General features: G+C 38.5%; 1 protein-coding gene across 1 annotated transcript; it reads right to left on the bottom strand.

The window, feature by feature from the left end:
* Positions 1–2101: 2101 nt before the first annotated feature.
* On the bottom strand, positions 2102–13665 carry LOC127007490 (23 kDa integral membrane protein-like). The gene is made up of 5 exons (XM_050878582.1): positions 13460–13665; positions 10248–10436; positions 6975–7145; positions 4152–4403; positions 2102–3477 (listed from the first exon to the last, which is right to left on the bottom strand). The coding sequence occupies exons 1-5, from the start codon at positions 13508–13510 to the stop codon at positions 3415–3417; spliced, it is 726 nt and encodes a 241-aa protein (XP_050734539.1). The 5' UTR covers positions 13511–13665; the 3' UTR covers positions 2102–3414.
* Between the last annotated feature and the right edge of the window lie 1161 nt (positions 13666–14826).

The following is a 14826-nucleotide window of genomic DNA, read 5'->3' as shown; positions in this document are numbered from 1 at the left end:
TTAATTTCTTTGGTTGATTTACATTCAGATATTGTACGTGTGAGGGAAGAACAAATCCATAATTTCATAATTCTCGAGATATTTATGATAGTTTTCCTGGTATATTTCTTCTTATATATATAAAGAGGATATTTTCGTACTTACACAGATATCTTGGAGTTGATAATTTCTTACTTATTACCTAATGACACCATATATCTTATCTTACTATATCAGCTTCCTTTAGGTTGGGCGTTCTGTATCGTCTCCGCCAGTTGTTTTCCCCTGCACAGATGCTGTCCATATACAGAGGCCTTGTCCACCCCCACACGAAGTGTGCATCTCATTTGTGGGGGGGGGGGCTTCACACACAAAGCCCTTTTGAACAGAGGGAAGTCTAAGGCTGTTTGTTGTATCAACTTCCCTCCTCTTACTGACAGTCTCCTACCTCTTAAATTCTGCCACAATCTTGCATCTCTATCTTCTACTGATGATTTTCATGCCGACTGCTTTTCTGAACTTGCTCACTGCACGCCTGCCCCCCTCCCACAATCCCGCTGCACTTGACTTTCTATTCTTGCTCACCCATATACTGACCTTTGCTTCTAACTCGCTTTCTTTTTGTTGGAGCAGCACTTGGGCTTTTTGTTTGTGGGCAAGGCAGTGCCTGCTGGTTTGATGGTTGGTATAAAGAGAGCATGGTGCCAGACACACGAAGTTAACCTGCGGAACTCCCTCGCACTCAGTTTCAGATTTCCACTTTACACTTGACAGGAAAATATGTCTGTCCCATGTGGCAAAGAACAGGTGTGGTCAAGGGAAGCCACAGTGCAATTTATAGACCTATATAGACAGCACCCTTGCTGTAGCCCATGTTGTGCTACTCTCAGTCCGGTTGTGCTATCGGCCGCTGCCTGCCCTGGAGTGCCCGGTCTGCTATGTGCGCCTGGTTGTGGCAAAAACCCTCCACCAACTGTTCGACCTGGTAACCCTGTTAAACAAGCGAGGAATATACAATCAACGGGCAGTGCCCAGCAGGCAACTGCCCCTAGTGTGGACACAAGTTTGCCCACCAGTCTTTGCCCAGTGAATGGAGTAGAGACTGTGGCACACAGCAACATCTGGTAGCACTGTTTGTTGCCAGATCTGTTTCCTTCGTTTGTGCTGCTGCTTAAGTGTTTGCACGGTGAGCAACTGCCCCTCGTCTGGACGGGCCTTTAAGAGGGATAAAAGAATGAAGATACTGGTTAACTTTTGTATGAGGGATTTGGATAGCATAAGACATCAAACCAGCAAGGGAATTTTGATGCTTTGCCTGTGGTTTCCTTGGTCATGACATCTCTGCTCATGACTACGGCCTCAAGAGATCCAGTTTTATTCCTAGGGAAAGTGTAGGTAAATGGATGGAAAGTCTTCCAAAACTCTTCCCATAGTAAAGCACACATATTTCTTGCATTTTAGAATGTTTAGCCTATTTGGGCAGTTACTAATTTTCTCTTATAACTAGGATTAGTACATATGTGAAACTACGCGAGACTCTGAGTAAATGGAGCAGTTTCAGTTTTGGGTTGCTCACATTTATAATTTATAATTTGATTATTGTCCTGCATTTTCAGGCAAACTTGAAACCCTCCATGTAGGATTACACGACTTATGACACTGCAGTCTTTACTTACAGCTATTACTACGAATCAGTTTGAGGAACAATATTGCTTTCAGCACTTCAAAATCACTTTCTTTCCTCAAAAAGATGCTGGCTTTACCTATCCATATATAAATATACTATACTTCCCAAGTGATCATGAGGGAAAGATTTACAGGCAAGCTTGCCCCTTCTTGGAACTTAAGTGTTATTTTCATGCTGTTTTCCCCTAAACATATCTGCCTACCATCTCCTTTCAAAATCTATAACAAAGTTTTAAAAAAATTCTATAACACCTTGATAATACATGCACAACTTCTTTATTTTAGTTTGACTTTGCTTGTAGGTTATGAAATTATACATTGTGATTGTTACTGTTGGATTTTCATCTCCACCCTTGCCTAAGCATACATTAGATACTAAATAAATAAATAAATAAGAATATAATTTTTTCAACATTAAAGAATCAGGAGTTATAAAAAACTTTGAATAATTTATTAGTCAAATGTATGAACAATAAAAATCAGATACAGAAATATAAATCTCGGTTTTCATATTAAATGTTTCAAGATAAACATATATAACATGTACAAAAATAATGAGAAATCAAAGCATAAATGCAGACTTGTAGGTACAGTGACAATTCTATGAAAAAAAGCTAATGATCAACTGTAAGTCTGTAACTGTAAACTGAAGCAAATTCTGAACAAAATGATTCATGCTTACAAGTTAACAACCAGTTAACAAACCCAAAGCAAATCAAGTGACACCATGAAGCCTGTCCAGGAACAATAGTGCTACTGCTTACCAAGACACCAGTATGTGCCTTGCCATACACAGGCAGATCACCGAGGTGTGTGCAAGGCACTTGTTTGAACTTTATTCTTACAGTAATTAGACAAATAATAGTGAAAGAACTTAGGTCAGTTGTGATTAAAAGCACAAACTTGTGTATTTTTATATACCAAACATGCATAATACTTTGGTTTCTAACAAGAGGAACTTCTTCCAAATATAAAATATATGTAGAATATCTATACAGAGTGGATCCAGTACTAGTTTTTGTACTCATTTAAAAGTTCAATTTAAGACTATAGTAAATAAGGAGTTACCTATAGAGGTTTACTCCTGTTCAACTTGTTCTGAAGTTAAAAGAATGTAATGATATATGGCAGTTATTAATTAAGTTTCATTAATAAAGATTGATAAAGAAAGCAAACAAGAGAATTTCTTAAAAAATTTATTGGTCTTGTGAACGGCAATAATTTATCTTAATGGTATTGAGAGAAGATCTGTGGAATGCAACTTTGAGATTTGAAATAAGCAGTACTACAGATGTCAGGAATTAAATGAGCAGCTGAAAAGTATAAAGGTTCATCAATATGAATCTTACCTTGTGCTATTAGAAGTGTCACAAACCACCTTGACAAAGTATTCTGTGATAAATCCTGGTTACAGATCCATGAAACTGTACACTGCATTACAAACTATTTGCAACAACACTCAATGAGAAAAATGCTCATGTATTTGCAGTTATAAAAAACTTTAGAAATCAAATGGGTGAAATAAAATCTATCCACCTACAAATCAAATGGGTGAAATAAAATCTATCCATCTAGAGCTACAAATTTAAAGAAATGCATAAAAATATTTTGTAAAATGTATCCATTCATGTTACAAAAAAATGTACTTCTTTAAATCTAGAAATATTTCCCCTTGGCAAAATGGAGATTGGATTCCTACAAAACTGTGTTAGCGGCCACTGATGCTAACACTGCAGTATAAGTTGATCTCTATGCATAGTGATGGCTCGATGATCTCTTGGCAATGCCACAAGCACAAGTGACAGCAAGGACCTGTTGAATGAATACACATTAGTATAAATCTTCCAGCTTTGTCACAACTCTTAAGACAAAATTTGGGGTATAAACAAGTCATCAAAATATCAATTAGAAAGATGAAAAGCAAATTATGCTTAACCCCTTCAACACGAGGACGCGTATACTGCGTCCTTGCGTGCCCCGTACCATAACCGAGGACGCGCATACAGTGTCCTGGCTCGCTTTAGCCAATATAAGTTATTTTATCTCTATATTTATGCTTACATCTCAAAATCATCAATTAATTAGTTTCTTTATGTGCACCATTTAATTCTGCATGTTTTCATATGTAATACATGATGATCGTGTCGAGTTTATGGCTGAAAACTTGTTATATTCAATAGCGACATTTAAAATTTGGCACGCGGGGCGCTGTTTTGGCCCGGCTATAGTGAAGGGGTTAAACATTCACATGAATCATTCAGTTGGTACTCACATCAGGAAAATAACTGCCTATGTAGCTACTCATGAAATTGAATAGAGGAATGAAAATTTAACTGCTGTCAAAATATGGAATTCTTATTAATATAGATTCTAGTATTAAATTGTCATAACTCAAGCTCTATTTTCCCCGAGTAATTTTTCCTGATATGTAAACCAGGTGAATGGTGCATATGAATTCATGCAAACCCTACAACCCAAGCACTCACCTGAATAACCACCATGATGAAGAGTACCACACACAGGGCAACAACCTCCTCCTTCAGGTCATCCTTCATGGCTTGATAACAACCTTTAGTGTAGATAGATTTTGCAGCCTGACTTTCAGGCAATGTATTCTTGTTCATGAAGCATGTACCTGAACCATCATCTTCCTTACAGCATCCCCTGCTGACATTACCAGTTTGACCATAAGGCCAGCTCTGCCAGTCAGTGTAGTTTTCAACACCACAACAATGGAGCTGAAAATAAAATACAGCATGATTACATTTAAATACATATAAAATGAAACTTTTTCTTTTTTTACATCATGTTAGGGGTTGATCAGGTAAGACAAAGCAAAAATGTTCTTAATATTTTGACCATACATTTGATGGTTAGTCTGTACATATTGATTCATAATAACTTTAATAAACAAACAAATATTGAAAACAGTCTAAAAGAATTGAGTACTGCAAATTTTTCATAGAAAATGGAATTTGATCCTAGGAGGAATAGAGGAATGAATCCCTTTAAATTGGATTGGAGACAAAATCCTTTTGACTCAAGAGACTGGGTAACCTGCACTCTCTAGGAACCCGAGTGATGGGCAATTTCATACTACTCCGTTCTGCCCAAACTATCATCTCCAGGTAGCATATAGGGGATCATCTGTTAGTTGGCAACTCTTAGTCAACTCATAGCCACAAAGTCACCCTCCGGTCTTAATATTTGGAGAACCTACATATTCAGAAGTACTTGTACCTAGTTGAAAGCTTAATAAAGAGTAAACCCTCAGTTATCTACTTCTTAATACAAATTAATCTGCATGGGGACTGATCACATACCTATCACCATTCCTCATAATGCAAGGTTAAGTGATGGAAATACCATGTGCATGCATGCATGCACGTTCGTAACATTCTCTGTCCTGTTGTCCAATGCAGCGGTTTGTTGTCGTTTTGTTTTATTTTTGGCAGGATCTACCCTGGACTGGGCAGAGTTCTTTCCAGTTTTTTTTTTTTTTTATTTAATTTTTTTGGTATGTTTAATATGTCAAATATTGTTGTGCCATGTCAAGAAAAATGTGGAGATTTATTCAGGCTTCCTATTATAATACTAAAATTATTTCCTCTAATAAACTTGACAGTTTCATTGAAAGTACAATAAAAGTTCAGTTATATGCATCAACATTACGTATCTGGAACTGTACATCATCCGCATGGAGCCCATCTCCAAACCTATTACCATATTGCAGTTAGTTCAGGAAAATTATCCACATTAAGGCTATGATGGAGATAACACACAAAACTACAACAATCAGCATTATGTACCAGTTGTATCAGCGTGTAGAGCAAGGCAGACGGGAAGCCAGTGACTACCTAGACTCACTCAGCTAGTGCAGGCTACTCTTCCTAAACACAGTCTTATCTTGCTATGGCACATCAATTCAGGGTGCTGCAGAGCATGAGGAAGATAGACATGTGCCTCAGCATGTCAACTTCTAGGCCCCAGGAGGAGCCAAGGAATGAGGCTCCTACTGCTGTTGACTTGCAAAACATTGTGTGCAAATCCATTGTGGCTCAAGCTCAGGCTCAGTCAGTCACCTCCACCACTTGGACTACTCAAACAGTGCACTGCAACCCCACTAAACTTGACCGTCACTGAACGTCCATGCCAGAGAAACTATGTTTTCACGGTGCTCATGATAAATAGAGGACCTTGGCTACCTTGAGAGCATTTTGCAATTAGCATAATGGCAGGAAAAGGGGCTGGCTGGGTTCCACCAAGACAATGGTCTCCAACAAAAATTTATCATTATGCAAATTTATGATTATATAAAAAAATCTTCAAAATATTATGTACTAGAAGAAAGATACCAATCAATGCAATAGAAAAATATCACTAAACACTAGCACCATAGCCATACACAGTTAATAGCATATACTCCCAACCCTACCTTACATTACTCCCTTGGTCTTAAATGTAAACAGCCGTTTGTTTTTAACATTTGCAGTGGGAGCGGGTCTGACTGATTGGATGGTTCTTTCTGCCTTGTGGCCCATTCCTTCCCTTAGGTGGGCAAGGCTGGCTTCACCTCCAAACCCTATCCCAGGATAGGAGTGGCTAGTATCATCATAGCTTAACATAGCTAATGCCCCATTAGTTCACAAGGTCTGGCTGGAAAAGTCAATGCAGGTTGCGTATGCAAGATTTTTTTTCAATCTCCACTAGGGAAGGCCAATTGTATTTTTTTTCCCTTAAAATTTTCCACTTATTATTATTTTTTTTTTATATATGCAGGATGAATGTTTGTTTCATCAATTAATTGAGCTTGTGGTTGATAAGAACCCGTTACCCTTGTACACAGGGTAAGTGTGACACTTGGGTTACCAAACTTTAACACCATTCTGTCATTCACTGAACTCTCACATTTTCACACCCCATTCATCCTTACCTTACCTCTCCTCCTTTTACCCTTTACCTCACACCCTCAGATGGTATTTTTAGTCATTCTCCTGTAATTCATTATCTTCGCAAGACTAAACCATTATTATAATCTGCCAAGTGCTTGTGGAATGCACCACAGTAATAAACTTATAGAACATTTTCCAAAATCTCTTATATTCTTACCAGCAAACAAGGGAGCCTGTTCTTTAGCTAGCCACCTTTATAATCAGGTCATTATATTAACCTGGAAAATGATTTTTTCTCCATGATGACTGTTAGCTATCTGCTAAACAATACTGACTTCCCAACTTTAGTCTCACAAATATTAAAGAAAAAATTTTAAGCATAAACCACACCATGAAAACAGTAAATTTGCAACTTACATCACTCTGTATGATATCAATGGACTTCGTAGCAGTAGGATCTTCGCCATAGGATTTATAGGCTTCACCCATGGTTTCCTTGAGGAATTCCTCAGCTTGGTTAGGGTAAATCAGCAACAGGATGCCGCAGGTCAACTCAGCAAGGAGCAGGACAATCACAATGAATGCATACTGTAAAGGAAAAAATTGAATTAAGTGAGAATGAAGAGTTGAAGGGTATTAACCTTTAAAGCGCGGGCTTGTTTTGCCGTGCCTGTCCTCCATAGACATATTCAGGCAAAAACATACCTCACTTCAACCTTTTATATCTTCACTTCTCTTACCTCACATGACTGAATGAAGTATCATTGTAAAGTACATACCCTTAACTGTCCTTTGACGTTAATCTGAAGACTATATTACCATTGCTAGAGCGAGTATGAAATATTGAAGTAGGATCACTGAAAACACATTATTATAAACAGTTTTCCACCCCTAGAGGACTTCCCTTCTATTATTTAGTAATAAAAAGTATAACTTTCATACAGTATGTGAACACACCCCAAAAAATCAACTTCCGGGCCTTCCTGATGCCCTTGATGGGTGCTGAGGGCCCCCATCTTGTGGATGAAATTCATTGGAAGGTGAGAAGAGGTGGGATGTCTCGAGGACATCTTCTCAAAGCTAACACAAGGCATACACTGACCAATAATTAAATAGTTAAGGAAGCATGGGTATTGTTTGAAAGAAAATGACATGCTTACTCTACTTCAGCATAAACAAATTAAATTTAACAATGCGCTAATTCAAAAAATGCCTTGTCGACTATAGTCGACATCCGCTGTTTGAGTCCAAACAGCGACTATCAACTATTTTCAACACCCGCGCTTTAAGGGTTAAAGCAATAATGATATATAAAAAAAAAATTAACCATGAATATTTCAGCTTTTACAGCAATCCATGGCACTATATAGTAGCATATTAATTAGTATATTTCCCCCTTTTTAATCTTTCTTCAGTCTTTTTAAGGGACTAAAAACAAACATACGTGTCCCTGGTTGATAGATAATAAAATCAAGACAACTTTTCCTATTACTAAAGAAAATAACCCTTCCCTGATTAACATGCTGGCACACACACTACTTATATAATTTCTACTGGTCAAAGGTCAAACAACTTCAAAAGCACTAATATTCAATGTGTATGTGTTGGAGGGGGGAGGTACATGTGAGGATTAATGAGCATGTGTGTAGTGACTGTTCCTTAAACTTTATGCTTTAATAAAAGCGAACAGGAAACCACACCTTGGTCAAAGCTAAACTTGACATTTTTTTTAACACCAACAATCGTGGTGTTAACTGATTGACAGGTGCAACAGACAATGGCATCTTCATTCTAATCCATTACTAGTCTATTGCAAAGTAAATCTTATCCAGACATTTTCCACCTCAGTCTGTTTGTTACCGAGTGTCCTCCATCCTGCTCTGGCAAATTTCCTAATTTCAGCTCTATCTCGTCCTCTGCCCAACTTAATATTTCATTCTTAACCCTTTCACATCAGTGGTGTTATGCTTGACTTTAGCTGAAGCCACATGCCATCAGTTGAAGAGATGTTTTAGTTCCACTGCTTGTAGTTTATTATTCCTCCTCAAGGGGTAAATTCTGTCTCGTTGCAAGGCTTAGTAATTGTAACTAATCATAAATAGGCGCACCTAACATCACCATATGTGGGGTACAAACTTGGCGAAGGGACTTTTTGGGGCAGCCATAGGCGGAAGCGGGCTAAAGAGTAGCCTATCCGGATATTTTGCTTTTATTTATTAATGATCCACGAGACATCCTAGAGTTAATCAAAGTATGTGCTTATCTTTGTATTAATTCATACACACACTGGTAATATTTCTGTGGTGTCTGATTCACTTATTTGAGTGAAATTCTATTATGATGAACATTCACAAATTCGTGTCACTAGTAAAAACTCATCTATAGTTATCGTTAAAAGTTAGATCCTGGCATTTCTTGGCAATAGTTAGGCGTTGGAAACCAGTAAATACTATGCTCCGAGTATGATAATCTATACGTTTTTTCATATAATTGTTCTGTTGTTTATTCAATGTTCTGTTCAAGAAAAGAAATCCTAATTTTAGTTAGTTTTTGGTTATAAGGATTCTTTACAAAATACCTCCTTTAAGGATTCTTTACGAAATACCTCCTTTAAGTTAGGAAACATCCTGAATCCTGGATTGGCTAAGGTGATGTTAAGTACGCCTATTGTACGAAAACAATATCTGCAAAATTAAATTAAAAAAATGGAAGTTAGCTGACATGCAGAAGTTTACTTTTCTATGATGTATAATGTACTGTATTTCGGCCGATAACACTGCAGAATAATGAACAAATTCTTTTAGTTTTTGACACTAATAATCAGTCAGGCAGTCAACCAAAATAAATTAGTCATTTAACTGATCAAACAACAATATACAGGTGATCCAAGCCTAGGTGAGGTCAGGTAACTTATTCATTCATAACATCAAATGAAAATAGTTAATCAGTTTATGGTCTTTAATAATTTTTGAAAATTAAATCTATGGTGAATGTTTTTTGAAAATTAAATCTATGGTGAATGCCAACATATTGTCAAAGGAGTCAGCCTACCTGAATGTAATGTGACTATATTAATGATTCTGTGCTTATAGTGTGGAGAGGATGGGGGGGGGGAGAGTTTTATTGTCTCTTTCTTAAGTACATACATGACTAATGCATGGGTTCTCTAGCAGAGGTACTACAAGAGGTATGCACCAGGACTCTTGGGGTACACAACAAAAGTACTTACCTGATGCAGTACTTTGTCTACTTTAGACCCATGATATAACTGAGGGGAAGAGGCTTAACAATTTAAAACTGAGTAACATCTAGTTTCTTTGAACTATTGATGACAGACAAAATCATGTAAATTTGTTATATTTATTTTTAGTGTAGGCCCATCACACCAGTATATTTTCTTAATTAGGGGAGATGGTCAGTCCAGTCTGTTAGTGATGCCCTTCTTGTATATATATTTTGGGTTAGTGATACGTGATCAGCACCAATACATTTTTTTTTTTATTTGTTGGACTTCAGGTTATTTGGTTGGGAGGGAGGGAAGAGATTACAATGAAAAAAATGCATCAAATTCTGTAAGTAAAGGTTATCATATTGAGCACATACATAAAAACTATCAAAACTTATCAGAAAAAAGCAACTTCATCTACTGGAGTAAGACTGGCATTCTGGACAAACACAAATTATACTTACTGTATTCAGCATGCACTTGCTTTCCTTCATAGCACCACAGCATCCCAGGAAGCCAATGATGACAATGATCAGGCCACCAATGAGAACTATGATGGGGAGAGTGAAAACACCATCACCGAGCAATGCCCTGTATGTGTCATCTTTGTGTATTATGATGGACGCCAAGGCAACTATTGCCACTCCAAAGGCCTGAAAGAGAAATAATTTGTTAGAACAGAAACGGGTACATTTCTACAAAAATCATAAAGCAAGACCAAAACTGGTATTCTGATAAATTTCTGTGCTTTGACACCATGGGAAATCCACTGCTTCTATACTACCATGCCCCTAACTCTCCCAACAAGCTTGGGAACATGATTTCTTAAGCATCATACACAAAAATGCTATTGAAGAAACTAATGTCAATCAATATATTTTCTTTTTCACCTCTTAATTCACCAATACATATGGAACTTCCCCAAGCCTTGTAGCAGAACCGCCTACAGTACGTACTACCCCAAAATTAATAAGGAATGTAAAAAAATTTGATAATTCTTCTTAGGAATTATATATAGTAATTATATAAGTCAAATAATTATCATATTTGGACATGCATAGTTTTTAAAAAAAAAATTAAGAAAATAGTAACATAAATAATCAAAGGAAAATACAGTAAAATAAATAAGCATACCGGTATGTTTAAAAAGTTATAAATTACCATACATCTACTTGTTTACAAGTAATTCATTATTTGCAGAAAAATATCTTCAGACCAGTTTATATCTTGAAAATGGTCTCTTGGTGCAACTTTCTCCCTTTTCAAATGTCTTTTCTTATTATACCAGCGGCACCAGAACACACACACACCCTTATACATCCCTTCCAAGTAACGAAGCAGCGGCATGCAGGGTTCAGACACACCAACAGACCAGAGTAGGACTTTGCAGAGTTCCGACACAGTTGTGGGAAGTAAAGATGACAACGGAACATATACAACTCCACCAAGAGAGAGAGAGAGAGAGAGAGAGAGAGAGAGAGAGAGAGAGAGAGAGAAATTTTTACTGAATTATGTTTAGTCTCTCTCTCTCTCTCTCTCTCGACTGCATAAATGTACTTTGTACTGTAATGGTTTTATAAAAATTCGCGTCCGCATCCGCAACCCCGGACATGGAGGTAAAAATAAATAATCCGCAGTTGTGTCCGTATTCGCCAAAAAAAAATATCTTGTCTCCTCAATTATATCCGCAACCGCATTTTATGAAATACAAGATAACCGGCTCAGCCTCCGCGGGGCTCTAAATATTGGTATCCGATACATCACTATAAAAAAGTCTCGCCCCCCTCATTTGGTTGGTCCGGGCTTTGTTTACATACACTGGATAGATGAATTTCGAGACAGTACCGTGTCTTTTGTCGACTGTTTGTCGGGATCTGTCCCACCCACCTCTCTCCTATATTCTGGTAGTACTTAATCCATCTAATTTTTGCCTTTTTATTCCCAGTGGTTAAAATTTACTTTATGCACGCCACCCTATCTCGGTTCCTACTTAAGTAACCGCTTATATGATGCCCTATTTATTTTCTAGCAGCCTTCAAACAATTCCTTGTATTCAGAAGCCTTCGCAAACATTCCAAGAGTTCTAGTTAAAGCTATGAGCAGCAGTGTACAGTAGGGAATGCCCTCTAACAAAAAGTGTTAGGTTCTTAAAGTTGGAACAAAAAATATAAGGTTCGATTACGAAGTGACATTCACCACTTTCCTTATTTTTTCTCTGTTGGAGCGGTTATTACTATATTATTATTATTAGCATTATTAGTAATATTAGTCGTAGTAGCAATAGTAGCAGTAATAGTATCAGTACACGGGTATAGTTTAGACTCCACAGCGATAGGCAGATCAGTGTGTGAAAGGGATTTGAGTGTGTTAGTGAACTCTGACCTAAAACTAAGGAAGCAATGTATTAGTGCGACGAATAGGGCTAACAAGGGTATTAGGCTTTATTAACAGGACGGTAACCAACAGGAGTGCAGAGGTCATCCTCAGACTCTATTTAGCGTTAGTTAGGCCACACTTAGATTATGCTGTCCAGTTTTGGTGCCCACACTACAGAATGGACATCAACTTGCTGGAATCAGTTCAGAGGAGGATGACCAAGAGGATTTAGGGGCTGAGGAACCTCCCATATCAAGATAGGCTAAATCATCTAGACGAAGAGCGCGGGAAGATCTGATAGAAGTATTCAAATGGGTCACGGGTTACAACAAAGGCGATATAAGTAAAGTACTGATAATTAGCCAGTATGATAGAACACGCAGTAATGGATTTAAATTAGAAAAGTATAGATTTTGGAGAGATATAGGCAAGCATTCGTTTAGTGATAGGGTGGTGGGGGAATGGGATAGACTCAGCAGTCACATAGTTAGTGCAGGGACGATAGCTTGTTATAAGAGTTGACTGGATAGCTACATGGAAGAGGATGACAGGTGGCAGTGAGGTGTGGGTGCAGTAAGGAGATAGGGAACTGGGGCGTACGCCGTACCGAAGGTAAACCGAGGATCAAGCCTCTCTCTACCTGTAACCCCTGAAACTACCTCACCCATCGTGAATAGTGGGGGGGATTCTGGAGCTGCCCTGTGTAGGCCACTCGACCTCTTGCAGTTGTAGTAGTAGTAGTAGTAGTAGCATGGACATTGCTAAATTAGGTGTTCAACGTCGGGCAACAAAAATGATCCCTTCCTTGCGCAACAAACTTTTCGACGAAAGGCTATCAACTCATTTTCTCTTGAGAAACGTCACCTCCGAGGAAAACTGACCGAATGTTTTACGGTTATTACTATATTAGTAGTAGCATTATCAGTAATATTAGTCGTAGTAGCAAAATTGCATATAATCGATGACACTGCGAACGAGAAATAATGGCACAAAACTTAAATGTAGATTAGTAAATTCAGACTCCACCATTTTTTTCTTCACCAACGTTGTAGTAGTAGAATGAAATAAGCTCCCACCTTCAGTGATCCAGTGCAACCATGGAGGTAGCCATGAGTGCAACACGGACAGACCACCAAGTCTAGACCTAAGGGTATGTGTGGTCTGAATTTCTATGAAACTCTATGTAAATCAGAGGGAGTGGTGGCGGCAGCTGTACACACACACGGCACAGGTGGAAACAAACAGGGCGGGAGAAAGTTTGTGGGTGTATGTAAGGCTTAAAAATAGCCCCAATACTTACGAAGATGGCAAAGTTGATGATGAAGAGTGCGAGCTTGGTGAAACAGCCCATCGTGGCTTGTCCGGAGACTGTCTAGCTCTACAAACTAACTTGTGCGTGTCCTTAGGGGGTAGTAAAGCTTAGGGAAGGGAGTCACACACACACACTCATGGACGGCTGAAGGTTAACTGGTGCGCCGCAAGGAGAGGAGGCGGTGAGGGAGGGCGCGGCGGCGGCGGCGGGCGAGTGACGCAGTAACTGAGGTGCCATTCACCACTTTCTGATTTTTTCTTTGTTCGAGCGGTTATTACTATATTATTATTAGCATTATCAGTAATATTAGTCGTAGTAGCAATAGTAGCAGTAGTTGTAGTAGTAGTAGTAGTAGTAGTAGTAGTACCAAGTTCACAGTGCAATATTTATGCCCGGAAAAGAGCAACTCTAATATATACGTTAAGTCCGTATTAACCCTAATATACCATTCCAATATACCAGTGTAACCAACATAACATTGAATATAGATAACTGAATCACATGTATATATAAGTAAATAAGTTGCTCCATTGAAACTCATATGGCGTTATTCGGGGTTGTCGACATATGGCCACTGACTCGATCAAGTGGCTGGTCGTGTTATCATTTAATGTTATGTTTCCTGATAAACTTGCTAAACCATGGGAGGATGAGTCAGTACCTCTTCGCAAAAATTACGGTAACATGTAAAATGTAGGTGAAATAAGACGTGGAACAAACCAACAAAGCAACTCTTGTGAATCAGGTAACTGAAGACACCCGGGGCGTTTCCAAAAATAATGTTCCTCTTCGCTCTATTTCTTATTTCTTCGGACAGGTATTCCCCTCTGTGTCATCTTCCTGTCTCCTCCCTTGAATTGATGTCATCCAGTAATGTGGAGTATTTTCTTGGCAGCTGATGACATTTGAAAGAAAATAAATGGCTACAGTAGAGTATTGACCGTGGGAAAGTTAATGGTAATGGCGAGCTGGGCATGTGAGTGTTCGGGTGACTGACTCATCCCGCCCGCTGTGTTGCTGTCCTGTACGTGGTGTTCCTTTTGTTTCCTGATGGAGGGGGAAAAAATGCATGGAATATGATTGTGCCGTGGTTATAATGGGGCTTTTATCAGTAATGGCTAAGCAGGTCGCTAGCTCGTATTACATCCTCATCTAATGTGTTAAGTACACACACACACACACACACACACACACAGGATATACCGTACGTCTGTCACTATGTGTGTAATGTCATTTTCACCTATGGCTATGGCTTTCAGTTATTCCTACTTGAGTTTCGCGCGTTTCCTCGTTTACGCTAAGTTGGCAGTCACGTCGCATTCTTTTAGATCGCCCCAACATGAGCTCACCGCCTG

Source organism: Eriocheir sinensis, chromosome 3, assembly GCF_024679095.1.
Source record: "Eriocheir sinensis breed Jianghai 21 chromosome 3, ASM2467909v1, whole genome shotgun sequence".
NCBI lineage: Eukaryota > Metazoa > Arthropoda > Malacostraca > Decapoda > Varunidae > Eriocheir > Eriocheir sinensis.
The sequence above is the reverse complement of the archived record's forward strand: the minus strand, read 5'-3'. Positions and strand labels throughout refer to the sequence as shown.

Bases quoted from the DNA above. Each gene is read 5' to 3' on its own strand.
- LOC127007490 (XM_050878582.1), bottom strand. From the start codon at position 13,510: ATGGGCTGTTTCACCAAGCTCGCACTCTTCATCATCAACTTTGCCATC. The intron at 4,404-6,974 runs GTAAGTTGCAAA...TTTTATTTTCAG, and splicing joins TTGATATCATACAGAGTGAT to CTCCATTGTTGTGGTGTTGA. The intron at 3,478-4,151 runs GTGAGTGCTTGG...TTCATTCAACAG, and splicing joins TCATCATGGTGGTTATTCAG to GTCCTTGCTGTCACTTGTGC.